Here is a 19,360-nt window from a genome sequence, read left to right as displayed (position 1 = left end):
GGCACTGAGATAGGTGAACAAGCATCACCTAAGTAAAGGATGGAACTGGCTCGATGAATTGAATAGCTAACTTATTATTCCTATGTTCCTGATATTCCCAGAAAGATGCAAGTTGCCTTTTCCCTAGCCTGAGCAGTAGTGACATATATATGATGAATGGTGCTCAAATTGTGCTAGTGTATTTGAGCCACTGTTTGACCTTGCTGCACTATGACCTTTGCTCAGATGTGTGGATGTGTGTCCTCCTCTTCTGATGGAATCACTCTCGTGGTTAAAGTATCAATGTACAAACTCCTTGGGCTAGCTGGGATTTGCTTTGTAGACTCTTTACTTTCTTGTAAGATGTGCTGCCAAAGGTAACCCCTCTGCATCAAAGCCTAACGTTACCTGTTTTTCTGTAACCCCCCCCCCCCCCCCCCCCCCCCCCCCCCCCCCCCCCCCCCGCTGCTGCCTGCCAAAAAACGCGCACACTCGCACACCAGGAGGAATTGTACTGATCTCAGGAACCGGTTCCAACTGCAAGCTCGTCAATCCGGATGGCTCAGTGATCGGATGTGGAGGCTGGGGTCACCTGATCGGAGATGAGGGATCTGGTGAGTGAACGGGAATCTTAGTTTTAGGAAGTACGGGCTTCTGTCGGATGGGTTACATGCATGTGTGTGCAAGGGGCATGACATCCGACCCGCCTTCCATTATTTCACAAGAGTTCTATTGCTTTCCACTTTATCCAGAGAGTTTGGAAATTCACACCATTCGAGGACGTACTCCAATCCAGTTCCACTGGAGAAAGTTATGAGGGTGGTACTGTACTGCATCTCAGAGTATATTGCTCTCTTCTCTGTAACAGAGGACGTAAAAAAAAAAGTTATGAAAGGGGATTGATCAGATATACCCTTGGGGTGTTCAAGCTTGGGTTTCATCAATACAAGGTAGCTGCCAATAAGGGAATCTTTATGAAGAGAGCAGTTACAATGTGGAACTTATCTCTGTGGTTAACAATATTGCAAACCCAGGGAGTTTGTCTCAATCAAGACAATCCAGTATGGTATTCTCCTTGGGAAGAAGCTGTCCTCTGTATTAATGATAAATTCTGGTGCTGTGTTGATTGAAGGCTTGATGGACCTAAACCCCAGAGCTGAACTTGCCTGTGTCATCGATTGGCAGTCTATATCAGTCAACCTGCCCAATGCTTGCTTAGTTTTGCTGATATCTACTCCATTTGCCAGACGTTTGTCCACTCACAGAACTCACCTACATAGCTTCCTTAAATGTTCCTCACAAGCACCCGTTGTTGCAGTCATCAGTGAATTTAGCTACCATGCATTTAGTCCCTTCATCCTAATTATTTATGTAAATTGTAAGCAGTTGAGCTCCCAGTACCAATCCCTGTGGCAGACCACGTGGTGCTGGCCAGAAAGAGCCTTTCGTGCCTACAATATACTTGATGTTAGTCCGCCAAATTTCTTACCATGCCAAGATACCAACATGAGTTGATGTTCTTCAGAATAGTTTTTGATGTTGCCTTTTGGAAATCTAATTACTTGGCAAATGCATTCTAGAAATCTAAGTATATTACCCCTTTGTCCAGTGCACATGTCACTACCTCAAAGAAAGTCAGCAGATTTGCTTAAAATGATTCCCTTTTGTGAAATCATGGTGACTCTGCCGAATTACCTTGAACTTATCCAAATGGCCTGCTCCAACTTGTTCAGCAGGTGTTAAGCTGACTAGTTTGTAGTTTCCTTTATTTTTAAACAGAAGTGTTACAGATTTCAAAACCAGTGGGACTTAACCCAAATTGAGTCAGTTTTCGAAAAGTAAAATCAGTGCGTCAACTATCTCAATAACCATTTCTTTTAAAACCCTAAGACGAAGTCAGTCAGGACCCAGTCAGTCGATAGCTCCTACAGGTTACTCAGTATTACTTTTCAGGCAATTGTAATTTTCCTGAATTCATCCCTCCCTTCCATTCCCTGACTTTTTTTTCTCTCTAGGATGTTTCTAGTGTGTCCCACAGTGAAGGCTGGTGCAAAGTACCTGTCCAGTTCACTTGCCAGTTCCTTAATTTCCATTATTAATTCTCCACACTCCTTTCTGTAGGATCAATTCTCACTTTAACTCTAAGTTACTTATCAGAAACTCTTACTTTGTGTTTTTACATGTATGGCTGGTTTCTTAACTTGAATTCTTCACCTTTTGCAGCTTATTGGATGTCACTGTTGGCCATAAAGATTGTGTATGATGCTGTTGACAACTACAAGCACACACCATTCAACATCTGTCTGGTGGAGGAAGCCATGTACAGTTACTTCCAGGTTAGAAGCTGTCATCATAGTGACCTCTGGTGAGAGTTGCTTGATAAGGGCCTTTTGAGGAGGACCACATTTCAAGTACAGGGCACTGCTCTGGTCTACATTATAAGGGAAGGAAAAGATTAGCGAGTTTTGAGATTTAGCTCAGGTTGAGATTTTCGATGTTGCGTGCAAACCTACATGCAGAAGGAAAAGATATTGGCAAAGGTGAGAAAAACTCAAGAGAAAAAGTACGAGCAGAATGATTTTGGGAATAATGTTCATCATAGAGTCACAGAGATGTACAGCATGGAAACAGACTCTTCGGTCCAACCTGTCCATGCCGACCAGATATCCCAACGCAATCTAGTCCCACCTGCCAGCACCCAGCCCATATCCCTCCAAACCCTTCCTATTCATATACCCATCCAAATGCCTCTTAAATGTTGCAATTGTACCAGCCTCCTCCACTTCCTCTGGCAGCTCATTCCATACACATACCACCCTCTGCGTGAAAAAGTTGCCCCTTAGGTATCTTTTATATCTTTCCCCTCTCACCCTAAACCTATACCCTCTAGTTCTGGACTCCTCGACCCCAGGGAAAAGACTTTGTCTATTTACCCTATCCATGCCCCTCATAATTTTTGTAAACCTCTATAATGTCACCCCTCAGCCTCCGACGTTCCGGGGAAAACCGCCCCAGCCTGTTCAGCCTCTCCTAATAGCTCAAATCCACCAACACTGCCAACATCCTTGTAAATCTTTTCTGAACCCTTTCAAGTTTCACAACATCTTTCCAACAGGAAGGAGACCAGAATTGCATGCAATATTCCAACAGTGGCCTAACCAATGTCCTGTACAGCCACAACATGATGTCCCAACTCCTGTATTGAATATTCTGACCAATAAAAGAAAGCACTCTCCTATCTACCTGCGACTCCATCAGATATAGTTTGAGAAAGTTCTGGCATTTTCTGAAGGGAAAATTGAGCGGAGATTTGATTGAGGTATTCAAGATCACAAGGGGTCTAAACAGTGTAGGTAGGAAAAGACTGCTCACATTAGTGGAAGTATTGAGCACCACAAAGCACTAAGGTAATTGGTAAAAGAAGCAATGACAGATGACCTGGTGGGGGGAGCTTTTTTATCCAGTGATTGGGGGGAGGTTTGATACTGTTCTCTCCAGCAAAGAGTGTTGCTGCCCAGTGCCAGGGTTCAGGGTATTTGCTTTCGGCTGGAGAATAACGTCCATTGGGAATGGAGGATCCAGAGATTATGGTCCGCATTAGCACCAGCATTGGTGGACTGAATCCCGAGATTCTGCTAGGGGAGTGAGAGAGGTTAGGGGCTAAACTGAAAAGCAGAACCTCAAAGGTAATGATGTCTAGATTATTCCCTGAGCCATGTGTAGATTGGCATTGGACTCCAAGGCCCCTCTTGTCCTCTGCAGTTTCCAAACTCCTACCATTGAATTATTACCACATAGACTAGTTGATATGACTGTCATTATTTAAGGAGAAGTCACATATGCACTTGATGGAGAAAGGCTTCGATGTTTTCGTCGTTGATGATAGATGAGTGGGAGAAAGCTTGCGTACAACATGGACTAGGGTACTGTTGAAGTTATGTAATTTGTCATAGTATTCATTTGATGCCTCTGCCCCACTTTCTCTGTGAAGTATGCTGAGGCCAGCTGTTACTTAGATTGTATATCCTCTTTGGAGGCAGGAGGGGGGGAATAAAATCTGTGAAGTTTCAGGCCTGAGCGTCTTGAGTGGTTCTACTAGATGTGGTATCTGGCATGACCCAGTCGCTGCTGAATCATGTGGATCCAAGACCCATGAAAACTTGGATGCATAATACAGGCTGGTGAACCTCATGGAGGATTGAAGGAGTGCTGCACTGTCAGAGATGCCATCCTTCAGGTACAACATTAAGCAAAGACCCACTGTCTGTACTCTGAGGTAGATGTGAACAATCCTGATGAAGGGCTTATGCTCGAAACGTCGAATTCTCTATTCCTGAGATGCTGCCTGGCCTGCTGTGCTTTGACCAGCAACACATTTGCAGCTGTGAACAATCCCATTGTCCGACGTGAAGAGCAGAAACATTCTGTCTGGTCTACACTGTTTATTCCTCATCCTGCACTACCAAAATCCATCGTCTGATCATTATCGAACAGCTATTTGCAGCACAGTTAATCTCTTGTATAACATATTTGTTACAAAGGAAATAAATGAGTTCAAGATTTTTCAAACACTTCGCTGTAATTGAATTTATGGAGTGTGTTAGCATGTAGAGAGGTCTTCTAGCACTTCATACTGTCCCATTGGTCTACTCAATCAACATTAAAGTAATAGGAATCATTGACAATACTATCAAGTAGCAGCTATTCAGCAATAACCTGCCCATTGACGCCCAATTTGGGTTCTGCCAGGGCCACTCAGCTCCTGATCTCATTACAACGTTAGTTGTAAAATTGGCTCCAAAATTGGAGTCAGTGGATATCGGGACAAACTCTGCTCTTTGCAGTCATATCCGGCACATAGGAAGATGGTCATGGTTGTTGGAGGTTAGCCATGTGAGCTCCAGGATATCTCTGCTGGAGTTCCTCAAGGTAGTGTTCTAGACCCAACCACCTGACTTCCCAAAACCTATCCACCATCTACAAGGCACAAATCAGGAATGTGATAGAATACCTTGTATTTCTAGCCTCTGACCTCTTTTGTGATTCTATGAACTCTTCAGATTTGACTCTTTAACCCTTTTTCTGTTTCCTATATTACGCAGGTATCTAATCGAACGGCACTCCTCACTCACCTCTATCGTACCTTTGAGAAATCCAAAATTGCTGGGTTTTGTCGAAAGCTAGCAGAAGGTGAACATAACTTTTAATGAGTATTTGCACCTTTGAGATGGTAACGTGCAAATCAAAATAGCACATCAGCCAAGGTTCTGTTGGCAGCACCTCTTGCCTCCAAGGATGTGAATTCAGATCTGACTCCTCCAATTTAGATTAGATTAGATTACTTACAGTGTGGAAACAGGCCCTTCGGCCCAACAAGTCCACACCGACCCACCGAAGCGCAACCCACCCGTACCCCTACATTTACCCATTACCTAACACTATGGGCAATTTAGCATGGCCAATTCACCTGACCCGCACATCTTTGGACTGTGGGAGGAAACCGGAGCACCCGGAGGAAACCCACGCAGACACGGGGAGAACGTGCAAACTCCACACAGTCAGTCACCCGAGTCGGGAATTGAACCTGGGTCTCAGGCGCTGTGAGGCAGCAGTGCTAACCACTGTGCCACTGTGCCGACGCAAGTATTTTGACTGGTCCTCCAGTGGGACACTGAGGAACTGCCATACTGTCAGAGGTTTCTGGGAGAAGACATTAAATTGAGACTGTTATCCTTCCAGATGGTTGTAAAAGATCTCAAAGCAGCACTTCAAAGAATTTTCCTCCCAGTTCCAAAGGCAACCCTGTTATCTCTCAGCCAACGTCAGCGAAGTAGGTTCTCTGACAATGCATCACAGCACTGTTAAGATTCACTGTGTTCAAAAACTACATTACAATAATGTGGGGGTTCTGGTGTTGGACTGGGGTGGACAAAGTTTAAAAATCACGCAACTCTTGGTTATAGTCATCGAGATCTTTATTTAGAAGTACTAGCTTTCAGAGCACTGCTCCTTCATCTGGTAGCTGTGTGATTTGTAACTACATTACAATAGTGACTCCACTTTTGGAAGTCTTTTTTTGGCTGTAATGCACTTTGGGAACCAATAGAATAAATGCAAGTTCTTTCATTTATTATGGACCAGGCCAGACCCCTCAGAACATTTCAGGAAGGTAGCCCAGACCCTGACTTTTACTAGTTGTTTTAAGCAGGTGTAAAGTGGGTATTTCAGGAGAGAATCAGCTGTTCAAACCACTTAGTTTGTAGCAAAACAGAATTCATTTACAAGGTTACTGAATGGAACACAGAACAGAAAACAGAATACCAAATAACCTATCTAAAAACCCAACAGAATATGCCAACTAAATGATGCTGTTCCAGATACTTGCAACAATCCCCATAAACACCCCTTGGCGCAAAAGGTAAAATCAAACACACGAAGATTGATGAAGTAGCAGAAAGCATAAGGGACTGTCAGAGAATACAGGAGGATATAGATAGACTGGAGAGTTGGGCGGAAAAGTGGCAGATGGTTTTGAATCCTGAGAAATGAGAGATGATGCATTTAGACAAGACTAATTCTAGAACGAATTGTACTATGAACGGAAGAGCCTTGGGAAAAGTTGATGGGCAGAGAGATCTGGGAGTGCAGGTCGTTTCAAGCCTGAAGGTTGCTGCACTGGTGGATAGAGTGGTCAAGAAGGCATTTAGTATGTTTGCCTTCATTGGATGGGGTATTGAGTATAAGAGCTGACAAGTCATGTTAAAATTGTACAAGACATTGGTTTGGCCGCATATAAAATACAATGTACAGTTCTGGTCGCCACATTACCAAAAGGATGTGGACACCTTGGAGAGGGTGCAGAGAAGGTTTACGAGGATGTTGCCTGGTATGGAAGGTGCTAGCTATGAAGAGAGATCGAGTAGGTTAGGTTTATTTTCATTAGAAAAAAGGAGATTGAGGGGGGACCTGATTGAGGTTTACAAAATCCTGAAGGGTATAGACAGGGTGGATAGAGACAAGCTTTTTCTCAGGGTGAAAGATTCAATAATGAGAGGTCGCGCTTTCAAGATGAGAGGTGGAAAGTTTAAGGGGGATACACGTGGCAAGTACTTCACACAGAGGGGGGTGGGTGTTTGGAACGCATTGCCAGCAGAGGTGATCGCGACAGGCACGGTAGATTCGTTTAAGATGCATCCGGACGGATGCATGAGTAGGTGGGGAGCAGAGGGATACAGATGCTTAGGAATTGACCGTCAGGTTTAGACAGTACATTTGGGTCGGCTCAGGCTTAAAAGGCCAAAGGGCCTGTTCCTGGGCTGTAAATTTTCTTTATTCTTGCATGATAGAAGTCAGAGAGACATTTCCAGCCTTGACATGCTTCTGGGTCCAACAATATTTCCACTACTGCTAAAAACAAAAACAAACTAAAGGAAAGCTGAGCTGGGAGAACTGGCCACATTCTTTCATTGTACAAGTGATTTTTTTTTTAAACTTGAAAGCCTTCTGCATGAGGCAGTATTCCTGATGAAGGGCTTTTGCCCGAAACGTCGATTTTACTGCTCCTCGGATGCTGCCTGAACTGCTGTGCTCTTCCAGCACCACTCATCCAGAATCTGGCTTCCAGCATCTGCAGTCATTGTTTTTGCCTATGAAGCAGTATCTGTTAGCTATACACAAATTGGGCATAAAACCCTTCAACCTCCAGACTTTGAGTCTGTCATTTACGACTTCTCTGGAAAAAAAAACCTTGTTAAAGGAGCAGCTTTGTCTCTCATTTAACACTTGATTTCAGTCTCAACTCTTCACTCAGTGGGGCTAAGATTCAAGATCTCTAGATTCCAGTCTAGTAGCACAATCGCTGGATTAGAGTGGTGTTGGAAAAGCACAGCAGGTCAGGCAGCACCCAAGGAGCAGGAAAATTGATGATTTGAGATGAAGGGCTTTTGCACAAAACATCGATTTTCCTCCTCGGATGCTGCCTGACCTGCTGTGCTTTTCCAGCACCACTCTAATCTAGATTTCCACCATCTGCAGTCCTCACTTTTGCCTTCCATAATCGCTAGGTTATCCAACTTCCATTCTCAAAATATACAACATGATAGGATAACTGGTGACCTGGTATAGAACAGGCTAAAGCAGCTGAATGTCCTCGGCCTGTTCTTCGTTTTCCTGTGTTCCTTTATTTACTTGCAGGGGCAATTTTGATGGGTGGGGGTGAATAGGGAGAAGAGTACACCTTCACAAATGATCATTTAAAATTTTTATTTTCAGCGGCACGAGCTGGAGACCATCTTTCTTGTCACATCTTCAGAAGAGGGGGTCAAGAGCTTGCCCGGCACGTTGTGGCTGTTCTGCCGCACGTGCACAAGGTAAAAAGGAGATGTAACCATCGTGTGTAGGTTTTGTATCCAAAGATGGGCTTTTGAGGCAGTAACGTCTTCCACCTTGATGCTTCACCGTTCAGAGGAACCGTCTTTACCAGGGGAATGTGGAACTTAATACCACAGCAAGTGATTGATGTAATTAAAAGGAGGCTCAGTAAGTGTATGAGAGAAAAGGGAATATCCTGATTGAGTTGGATGGGGAAAGACTTGAATGGAACTTTATCAGTGGCATGGACTGGTTGAATTATTTCTGTGCTGTGCATTCTGCAGTTCCAAACTCCAAAGCATAGCATGCATGCACAAATAGAAATATGACAATGACTAGATTTCGGGATGTTGGCCTGGGGATAAATCTTGTCTGGACCTGTTTCTCTGTGGCAGTGAGGTATTTGACATCCATCCAAGAGCGATAGATATTGTCTCATTTTAACATCTTAGCCAAAGGAAAGCAGCTCTGTCAGTGCAGTACTCTCTCTCAGGTCCACAGTGAGAAGCAAGCCTCGATTGTGCGCTCCGTTCTCTGGGGCGGGAGTTGAATGTGACTTTGGGACCTGAGCAAGACTGCCTCCCACCAGCCCCCAGCAGATATAGTGACATCATAGTCATAGGGCTGAAAAGTATTTGAACTTTGCATCTGCTGCAGTTTACGTCTACGCCCGACCAGTCCCATCCCTCGGGTGCCCATTCTATCAGGAAGGAATATACAGGCCTTTGATTGAATGGACAGAAAAGGAAACCTCTCCCAGTGGAAATAAAAAAAAAACAAAGGGGTTCCACAGATAAATGGTTTGATTCCAGGTTGATTGAAAGTTATTGACCACTTCACCTGAGGGTCTTAAAAAAAAAAAGGATATGGTAACCATTAGGTTTAAGTTGTAAGAGCAAAATAGGCCATTCTGCCCGTCGAGTCCACTTTGCTATTCAATAGCATTGTGCTTGATTTGAGCTACACTTTCCTACCTTTCCCTGTAACCCTTGATTCCCTTCCTGATTAAAATTCTGTCTGTCTAATCATGGTAGATAGGTTTTTAAAATATTTCTAAGGTTAAAAGTCCCATCAGATTAAAAACAGCAAATGTCACACTTCAGTTCAAGACCAATAAGAGATAGAAAACAGGGTCAGCTAGATTAACATAGAGCAAACACAAATCACTTTATTAAAGACTAGAATCATGTTATTAATGAGGAGGTTATAGTAGAGCTTTTAGAACATTGTAAGGAATTTAGGCAGAGTTAGCTTGGCTTTATCCTTTTGAGTAATTTAATATACTTTTGAGGCAGCAAAAAGTCATATAGATACAGGAACCTCTAGATGTGATGTACTTGGAATGCTAAAGACTTCTTGGGTAGGTACCACAACAAGATTACTGGACAGAGTAAGAGCTTGTGCTGTAGGATGTAACGTATTAACAAGGATAGAGCATTGGTTAGTTAATGGGAAATGGAGATAGGTGTAAATGAGTAATGTTTTCGTTGGCAATCTGTAACTGGTATGGTGCCACAGGGATTAGTGCTGGGGTCTTGTTCCTAACATTGGTGCTAGCAAGGAGAGTAATTTGTGAAGAGGGCATAAGGATTCTGCAGTGACACAGACGGGTCGAGTGATTGGCCAAAGATTTTGTAGGTGGAGCGTAATGTAGCAAAACATCAGCTCATCCACTTTGGCAGGAAGAATAGAAAGTCAGGGGTATTATTTAACACTGTCCTGTCAGTGCACTGGAAAAGGAAGCCCATACTGCAGACAGCAACATTCTCTGCCCATTATTGCTGCTTCTCACTCGCTACCCTGTTCTCCAAGCCCCTTGTCACTTCACTCACCGTGCTGCTTCGCTTGGGGAATGGGTCAGTGAGGACCCTGTGGTAGGCACTGGGTCAGAGAGAAAGAGAGAGTCTGCAGCAAGGGAGAGTGGAGTGGGGTGCTGAGCTAAGTAGAAGTGAGTACTGCAGATACTGGAGATTAGAGTCGAGACTAGAGTGGTGCTGGAAAAACACAGCAGGTCAGACAGCATCCGAGGAGCAGGGGGCTTTGCCCAAAAGGTTGATTTTCCTGCTCCTCGGATGCTACCTGACCTGCTGTGCTTTTCCAGCACCACACTAATGCTGAGCTAAGTGACAAATGGTGCAGTGATCAAAAAGCATCCAAAACGTTGATTGTTAATGCGAGCAACTACAGGCACTACATCTCTAACATTGCAGCCATGTATGGTTAGTGTACCTTCTGCAGCTGCAGTGATGGTGTGTTCAGCCATTGTTTAAATGGAGAAAGTTTGCTAAACTCTGGTACGGTGGGGTCTGGGTGCTCTGATGCATAAATCATAAGATACAGTCAGTAATTAAGATGGTAAATGAAATAGTGTTATTTACTCTGAAGGGGGGTTTTGGACCCAAAACGTGAACTCTGCTTTCCCTTCACAAATGCTGCCAGACCTGCTGAGTTTTTCCAACAATTTCTGATTTTGTTTGATTTCCAGTGACTGCAGCTCTTTGGTATTTTATTTATTGTATGGGGATTGGGATATAAAAGAAGGGGAGATTAGATTAGATTAGATTACTTACAGTGTGGAAACAGGCCCTTCGGCCCAACAAGTCCACACCGACCCGCCGAAGTGCAACTCACCCATACCTCTACATTTACCCCTTACCTAACACTACGGGCAATTTAGCATGGCCAATTCACCTGACCCACACATCTTTAGGACTGTGGGAGGAAACCGGAGCACCCGGAGGAAACCCACACAGGCACGGGAAGAACGTGCAAACTCCACGTTCTTTGACAGTTGTACAGGAAATTGATACAAGAACATCTGGAGTACAGCATACAGGTTGCCTCCTTCCCTGGAGAAGGAGTCATTGTGTTAGAGTGTTCAGAGATAATTCACTCAACTGATTCCTTGGGATCAAGGGGTTATCTTATGATGAACAGTAGACACTTTGAATAGGTCTGGTATACTTTAGAAGACTGATGAGTGATCTTATTGAAACATAAAATATCCCAATAGGACTAGCTAGGGTGGATGCTGAGAGGATGGTTCCCTTTGTGGGAGGGTCCGGAATCAGAGAACCCAGTTCAAAAGTAAGTCTTTCCCATTTGAGATTGACATGAGAATCTTTTTACTGCCAGAGAGTCATTAGTCTGGAAAATTATGCTCTCCAGAGAGCAGCGTAGGCTGGGTTATTGAATTTCTTTAAGGATGAGTTGGATAGGTTCTTGATTGAAGACAAGGAACATCAAGGGTGGCCAGGTAATTGGAAGTTTAGGTGAACGAGCAGACCAGCCCTGAATGATTCTTATCAAAGGTCAGTGCAAGCCCAAGGGGCCAAATGGCCAACTCTTCCTAATTTATGTTAGAGGTCGAAAAAGTAGTGAAACACACAAAAGGTTGACACTTGGCGCAGCGTAAAGGCTGCAAAATCTGTTTGCACCTCTGCCCAGGAAGAGGCATGGAGTAAGTGGCTAGGGAGCGGAATTTGTGACAAAGACCAAAAATAATGGGTTTGGTCTTCCTCTTATTTAATGCCACAGAAATTTCTGTCGGGCTGAACGAGGGGAGGTGCTGACTTGGAGGTATTATCAGTAGACCATTAATCCAGTGACTCAGGTAATGTTCTGGGTGTGGGTTTTAATCCTGCCATGGCAGATGAATTTAATTATTTAGTTTTTAAATCTGGAATGAAGAATGATGACCATGTGCATACTCCACAGTTGCTTGAGGCTGATATCACTGAGGGGCACTCTGCAGATAAAGGATGAACTCTAAGAGGGAGAATCACCTGAGATGTTTGTGTTGCACCTCTATTCCTGAGAGTAAGAGAAACTGACTCTGGCTTTTCATTTGGGAAGATTTGGGTTGATGTTTTGGTTTAATTGCTTTCCTTTGTGTTGCAGTCACTGCTTGATGGGAAGTTTGGTCTGCCTGTAGTCTGTGTGGGATCTGTGTGGAACAGCTGGGACCTCCTGAAAAATGGTAAGTGGCGATGGGGCCAGCCCCATGCGAGCTGGACAAAGCCTGTCAGGATCAATCCGTAGTGTAGTATGGTAATTGCTGACGGAGCCCCTGGTTCCCTTCTCAGACTACCTGGTCAGCTGAACTCTGCTTTGATCGCCACGTAACAGAGTCTTGTAGCACATCCAGGTGTCATTCTGCCCATTGCCTGTGTACTGGATGAGTTCTGCTGTCCTACTCTTTATCCATAGCCCTGCAGTTTTATCCTGTTCTACTATTTATCCAGATCTCCTTGAAATTCTTCATGAAATCTATTCCAAATTTAGGTTGTGTATTCCAAATCATCAATAATCACTGATTTAAAGAAAAGGCAATTCTTATTCCTTGTGTTTGAGCTTAAATCTTTGGACTTTAATTACTGTGATTGGAAATAGTTTCTTATTAACATTGTCAAAATTCCTCAATTTTAATTAAAAGTGCAAAACAGCAGAGGTTGCAATACTAAAGAAGGGTCACGTCGGACCCGAAATGTTAACTCTGTTTCTCTCTCCATAGATACTGCCAGATCTACTGAGTTGCTCCAGTATATCATTCCTCAATATTTCATTCACCTTTTATAAAACTGGGCATCTGATATATCTCACAGGTTGGTGCAACATCGAGGGCTGTCGGGCCTGTACTGCACTCTGTAACGTTCTATGTTCTGTGCGAAGCCACCTCTGCTCCAGGGAGAAAAATTCCTTGTGCCTCAGTCTCAGCACATAACCGAAACTCCTTATTCCCCGGTATTAGTCTAATAAACCTCCTTTCAGACATGTCTTCAAACCCATGTTCCCTTGGGTGGTGTAATCCCTGAATATGTCTGGAAGGGAAGCAGGCTGTTTCTCCAGTATCTAGGTCAGGTGACATCCACTAATAAAATGGTTGAAATGTTCGCTGTGTACAAATTGGCATTAAAATAACTGCACTTTGGGATGTTTTGAAGTTGTGAAAGGTGCTATATAAATGCAAGTTCTTTCCTTTCTTCCAGGGTTTCTCGAAGTGTTAAAGGAAGTCAAGCAAAGGCCAATGGCCAAGAACCTATGCAAGTTTTCCATGATGAAGCTGAAATGCTCTTCAGCGGTAGGCGCAGCGAGTCTTGGTGCCAGACACATCGGTTACGATTTACCGATGGACTATGCGAACAATGTAGATATCTTCTTTGAACACTGCTTCAAACTCTAGCGATAGCAAAGTAATCTGCTTTGACCACTAAGGTCGTGGTCTTGGAAACTAGAGATGGTGATATCATTCAACATGCCTTTTTATAAAATTTATTGATTTTTGCATATGTTCACATATCAACCAAAACAAAAGTTTACTTGAGATTGAATTGCACTGCACACTTTTCAATTTGGAGAAGTCACTCCTGTGCTGTAAAATGTCTGAGTAGATTGCGAAGCCTTCCCAGCAAGGGTAGTATCTGTACAGTAATATCTCTTTCTCTGTGTATTGCGTCGGCTCTTACACACTCAGTCAGCAGGATATCTGTACATGATTAGTTTGAGGCCATTGAGTCATAGTCATAAACATATACAGCACGAAAACAGACCCTTCACTCCAACCTGTCCAGGCCGACCAGATATCCCAACTCAATCTCGTCCTACCTGCCAGCACCTGGCCCATATCCCTCCAAACCCTTCCTATTCATATACCCATCCAAATGCCTCTTAAATGTTGCAATTGTACCAGCCTCCACCACATCCTCTGGCAGCTCATTCCATACACGTACCACACTCTGCGTGAAAAAGTTGCCCTGTAGATCTCTTTTATATCTTTCCCCTTTCACCCTAAACCTATGCCCTCTAGTTCTGGACTCCCCCACCCCAGGGAAAAGACTTTTTCTCTTTACCCTACCCATGCCCCTCATAATTTTGTAAACCTCGCGAAGGTCACCCCTCAGCCTCCGACGTGCCAGGGAAAACAGCCCCAGCCTGTTCATCCTCTCCCTAATGCTCAAATCCTCCAACCCTGGCAACGTTCTTGTAAATCTTTGTTGAACCCTTTCAAGTTTCACAACATCTTTCCGATAGGAAGGAGACCAGAATTGCACGCAACATTCCAACAGTGGCCTAACCAATGTCCTGTACAGCTGCAACATGACCTCCCAACTCCTTTCCTCAATACTCTGACCAATAAAAGAAAGTATACCAAATGCTGCCTTAATTATCCTAAATAACTGCGAGTCCATTTTCAAGGAGCTATGAACCTGCACTCCAAGATCTCTTTGTTCAGCAACACTTCCTCTGCATCAGAGGAGTTTGTGCTTTTTCTCACGCACTCACTTCCTTTCGCCCCCCCCCTTTTGCCCCTCCTTCTCTTCTCTCTTTCTCCCCACCTGATACATGTGCACTTATTGTCTCAGTGCTGCTCTCTATTCACTGATTGGTGTGTGGTCTTTTTTGTTTTTTTTTGTACTTTTTTTCTTTTCACCACCATCACCAACGCTCCACAATCTGCACACTCAGTTGAATAAAGCCCATCACATTTTTTATCTCCCTTCGATCTAAGATTCTGTCCACAGATGCTGACTATTTCCAGCATTTTGTTATTGTATTAGTTGAATCAGTATGAACTGGTTTTGAATTCCTATCATCAAGTGATGTCCAATACCATTGGCCTCTGATCTGCCGTCTGTCACATCAACATCGCAGATGGAAGAGACTTTTCTTATGAAAAAGTATCAAAAGATGCTTTTATATTTTCAACTAAGGAAGAGTGCTTTGAACTGTAGAATCTTAAGTCTTAAACTTAAAAGGCAGTTACAAAGAATGAAGCCAGGGCCAGCTGAAGTAGAATGTGAAAGTAAGTTAAAGTACAGATAAGTAGTGGCAGGCATTTAAGCAGATGTTTTACTATGACACTAGGACTCAACAGCACACAAACCAGCAGCCACTCTCCGACAACAACTCACCAGGACAAAGGACCTGATACCCACCATGAGCAAAACCAACTTAGCGTACAAAATCCCATGCAAGGACTGCACAAAACACTACATAGGACAAGCAGGAAGACAGCTAACGATCCGTATCCATGAACACCAACTAGCCGCGAAACAACACAATCAGCTATCCTTAGTAACCACACACGCAGATGACAAGCAACGTGAGTTCAACTGGGACAACACTACTATTATAGGAAAAGCCAAACAGAGAACAGCCAGGGAATTCCTAGAGGCATGGCTCTCATCCACAGATTCTATCAACAAACACGTCGATCTGGATCCAATATACTGGCCACTGCAGCGGACAGCTGGAACTGACAACCGGAAGCGGTAGAGACAAACCACTATAAATGACGGAGGAAATAGAAGCGCTTCACAGGAGGCTCCCAAGCACTGAGGATGTCACCTAGACAGGGGATGAAACATCTGCAACACAAATTCCCAGCTCGGCGAACAGAACCACAACAAATGTTTTGTAACACAGATAAATTCTGTTGAGAGACTGTACAAATAGTATGAACCATCAGAGCCTAAGAAAAGAAGTTGATTGAACCAGACAAAATGTGCAATCCTGTAGAGAGAGAGATAAATTAGAATGAATAGACTAAGTATAAAAATAAACAGCAAGGGTTTTTGGCAAGTATATAAAAAGGAAGAGAGTAGCTAAAGTAAACTGGTCACTTTGAGGATAAAATGGGAATGAATAAGAAAGCAATTGGGAGAGATTTTGAACAAATACTTTGATTGTAGCAGGTAGGTATTTGTGTCTATTTAAGATGACTTGTCTAACAAGATATAGTGGCAGGCATTACAGTCAGGAGGAGGATTGAGATGCCAATAATTTTGTAACATAAAAGATGGGTTCACCATAGGAAACCCAGTCTTGTAAAGGTAAAACTGATAGGATACTGTATGCTATTCATTTTCCCTATATACTTCAAATATTTGGACTATATGCTGAGATCTATGGAATAAAATAGAAGCTTTTGAAAGTTGGATGCAGAAACGTGTGTAAAGTTCAATTCACAGACAATAAGATCAATTCAGAAACACTTGAAATTACAAATTCAAAAAGAACCCTTTAAAAAATCACACTCAGAACAGAAGCTATTAGTACCGAAGCAGGACTGGCAAGCTATTTATTCTAGAGGGTAACGTGGAGACAAGTAGAATAGGCGAAGGTGTTGACCTTGATGTGTTGGATGATCGATATCACAGCGGGTGCAGACGGCTTCTAGTGGATACGAAAGGATGATGTGAAACAAACGAGTGACTTATCATGACAACAGATTTTCAAGGAATAGACATAGGAGCAACAGTGTTCATGGCAGAAGCTTCAAAACTCCCAAGGAATGTGAAAAATTCAGGGGCAACAGGCAGCAGGAATTTCATGATTGTGAGAGAAAATATCAACAAACTAATGAAACAGAATGCTGATGAGTTCTTTTGATTTAGAATCAGAGATCTACTGCAAGAAAGCAGGCCCTTCTTCCCAACTTTCCTGTGCTGTCCAGCTTCCACATTTAAGCCGGTCCATTTGCTTGCTTTTGGTTCATATCCCCATACCTATCCCATCCATGCACCTGTCTAAATGCATATGATTTAAAAGATGCACTGCGGAAATTTACCAAGATTTCGTGGTCAGCACCTTCCAAGGTCATGTCCACTGCCATCTGGAAGGATAAGGGCAACAGATGCAAGGGAACATCACTGCCTTATATCAATGTTCCTTCAGTGACACTGGATCAATATTCTTTAACTCTGTAATGTCATTGTATCTCCATTGCATGGTCAGTTCACCACCCCCTTCTCAAGGTCAACTAGGATTGGTCAGCCAACCATGCTCACATCCTATTAATTAATTTTAAAATAAAGGTTGTTGACAATGTGGTCGTGCAATCTCTGATCTCTCTAATGCACAGGAAAGCACATCGTAAATTGTGAATACCGTCTAATAAATTGAAAACACATGTAAAATGCCTTTTATTTCAGACTCCCATCAGCCACAATATTTCAAAGTAAAGTAGTTTTGAAGCACTGAAAGTGATGCAGGAAATGTACCAGCCAATTTTGAAGAAATGGTCTTCAAAATAGAGCCTTGGGATTTTTTACATCCACACAAGAGGTCAGGTCTGCTTTAGCTTAGCATTTAGGAATAGGTGGGTGGCACGGTGGTTAGCACTGCTGCCTCACAGCGCCAGAGACCTCGGTGCAATTCCCGACTCACGTGATTGACTGTGTGGAGTTTGCACATTCTCCCCGTGTCTACATGGGTTTCCTCCGGATGCTCCGGTTTCAGGTGAATCCTCCGGATGCTCAGGTGAATTGGCCATGCTAAATTGCCCGAAGTGTTAGGTAAAGGGGTAAACGTAGGGGTATGGGTGGGTTGCGCTTCGGTGGGTCGCACTTCGGTGGGTCAGTGTGGACTTGTTGGGCCGAAGGGCCTGTTTCCACACTGTAAGTAATCTAATCTAGTCATAGATTCATAGAATCCCTACAGTGTGGAAGCAGGCATTTGTCCATCAAGTTTACGTCAACTCTCTGAAGAGCATCCCCCCACCTTTTCCCTGTAACCCTGCATTTCCCACGGCTAATCAACCTATCCTGCACATCTTTGGTCTGTGGGAGGAGACAGCAGCAACCGAAGGAAACCCACACATATACAGGGAGAATGTGCAAACTCCAGATACACAGTCATCTGAAGTTGGAATCGAACTTGGGTCCCTGGTGCTGTGAGACACCACTGAGCCACCCCAGGTCATTCAGGCCCGGGAGCTAGTTCCACCATTCAATGAGATCATTGGCTAGGCTGATCTGTGCGTAAGGTGGCAAAGGACATAGACTTGCCTTCTCTGAGGATTGAACTCAGGACCTTCAGATTATGAGACTGACGCGCTACCGACTGCGCTAAGTCTAGCTCATGTCCCGGCCTTGGACCCAAATCCCTTAATACCTTTGCTCAGCAAAAATGTATCTAATACTTAAAATTAACTGATCCAGCATCCACTGCTGTTTATCGAAGACGAGGCATACATAAGATGACACCGAAATATGGGTAAGCACAAAGTACACTGCCCTCAATCATGCACTAGGATATTCAGCTTGGATTGCACACTCATGGCCACAGGGTAGGACTTCAATCATGACCTTTTGACTCTTGGGATTTGGGATACCTACTAAGTTATCTAAGGGTGTAATGAGTGCCCATCTGAGCAGGATAGTAATGTGCAATTGGAGTCCCAGCCCATAAGAGAGACGGGGGCTCCACGAAAGGGGAACAAATTGGCAAAATAAATTGCTGTGGGGAATGATGTCACAGGAGTAGGCACTGACGTCATAATGAATGAACTATATTTCTTATTATAAGATAAAATGTAACAGCACAGCTCATCTTCATACACACAAACACGCACATACACACATAGACTCATGCCAATTATAACTCGGAAGAAAACACATTATCAATCCTTGAAGAAGCAGGACAAAGGGAATTGCAGAGAATTTACAAGGAGGTAATTCGTGAACTCTAAAGAAACTCTTCAGATTAACCTTGTCCTATAATTCATGTTTTAAAAAGGCTAATCATTCTAGCGGATGTAGGAATTGCTGTCAAATTGGGATTTATTGTCCAGGTGTCCTTTGCAGAGGAGATGGTGAGTGTTATTGAATTATTGCAGGCCAGATGATAATGTTGCCATAAGGTAGTGACTTCCAGGATGTTGACCCTGTGACAGTGACAAAGCAGCACTATATAGTCTGCTGTGGGACTTGAAAGTGGTGGGGTTCCCAAGCACCTGCTGATTACATCAAGTTGAGAGATATTAAGGAGAAAGGTAATCTTTATTAAACTTCATAGTAGGATATCCAAACTCTGTAGGGCTGGTTCTTGTGGTTCCATTAAAGGCCCAACTTCCTTATCGTGACATTCAAATATCATGGCTACATGAGTACTTGCAGAACAACATCTGAATTAGGGGCACAGTGATTTAACTGGACTCGTATTGAATTAGATCATGAGCTAAGATTCCACCAGGGCAATTTGAATAGCAAAACCAGTGTCAGTACATTGA

The 19,360-nt window shown here is 43.5% G+C and overlaps 1 protein-coding gene and 1 non-coding gene across 3 annotated transcripts in view; one reads left to right on the top strand and one right to left on the bottom strand.

Moving 5' to 3' along the window:
* Positions 1 to 17,267, top strand: part of nagk (N-acetylglucosamine kinase) — a 30,309-nt gene extending 13,042 nt beyond the window's left edge. For both annotated transcript variants that reach the window (XM_060836879.1, XM_060836956.1), the window contains 6 exons: positions 483 to 593; positions 2,203 to 2,315; positions 5,082 to 5,169; positions 8,251 to 8,348; positions 12,250 to 12,328; positions 13,338 to 17,267. In XM_060836879.1, the coding sequence (XP_060692862.1) occupies positions 483 to 593; positions 2,203 to 2,315; positions 5,082 to 5,169; positions 8,251 to 8,348; positions 12,250 to 12,328; positions 13,338 to 13,531 (683 nt within the window). In that variant the 3' untranslated portion in view covers positions 13,532 to 17,267. The remainder of the gene's footprint in view (positions 1 to 482; positions 594 to 2,202; positions 2,316 to 5,081; positions 5,170 to 8,250; positions 8,349 to 12,249; positions 12,329 to 13,337) is intronic.
* Positions 17,268 to 18,134: 867 nt separating this feature from the next.
* On the bottom strand, positions 18,135 to 18,204 carry trnam-cau (transfer RNA methionine (anticodon CAU)). The gene has a single exon. It is a non-coding gene; the product is annotated as a tRNA-Met (tRNA).
* Positions 18,205 to 19,360: the final 1,156 nt, after the last annotated feature.

The sequence above is a fragment of the Hemiscyllium ocellatum genome, chromosome 1, assembly GCF_020745735.1.
Source record: "Hemiscyllium ocellatum isolate sHemOce1 chromosome 1, sHemOce1.pat.X.cur, whole genome shotgun sequence".
Lineage (NCBI taxonomy): Eukaryota > Metazoa > Chordata > Chondrichthyes > Orectolobiformes > Hemiscylliidae > Hemiscyllium > Hemiscyllium ocellatum.
The sequence above is the reverse complement of the archived record's forward strand: the minus strand, read 5'-3'. Positions and strand labels throughout refer to the sequence as shown.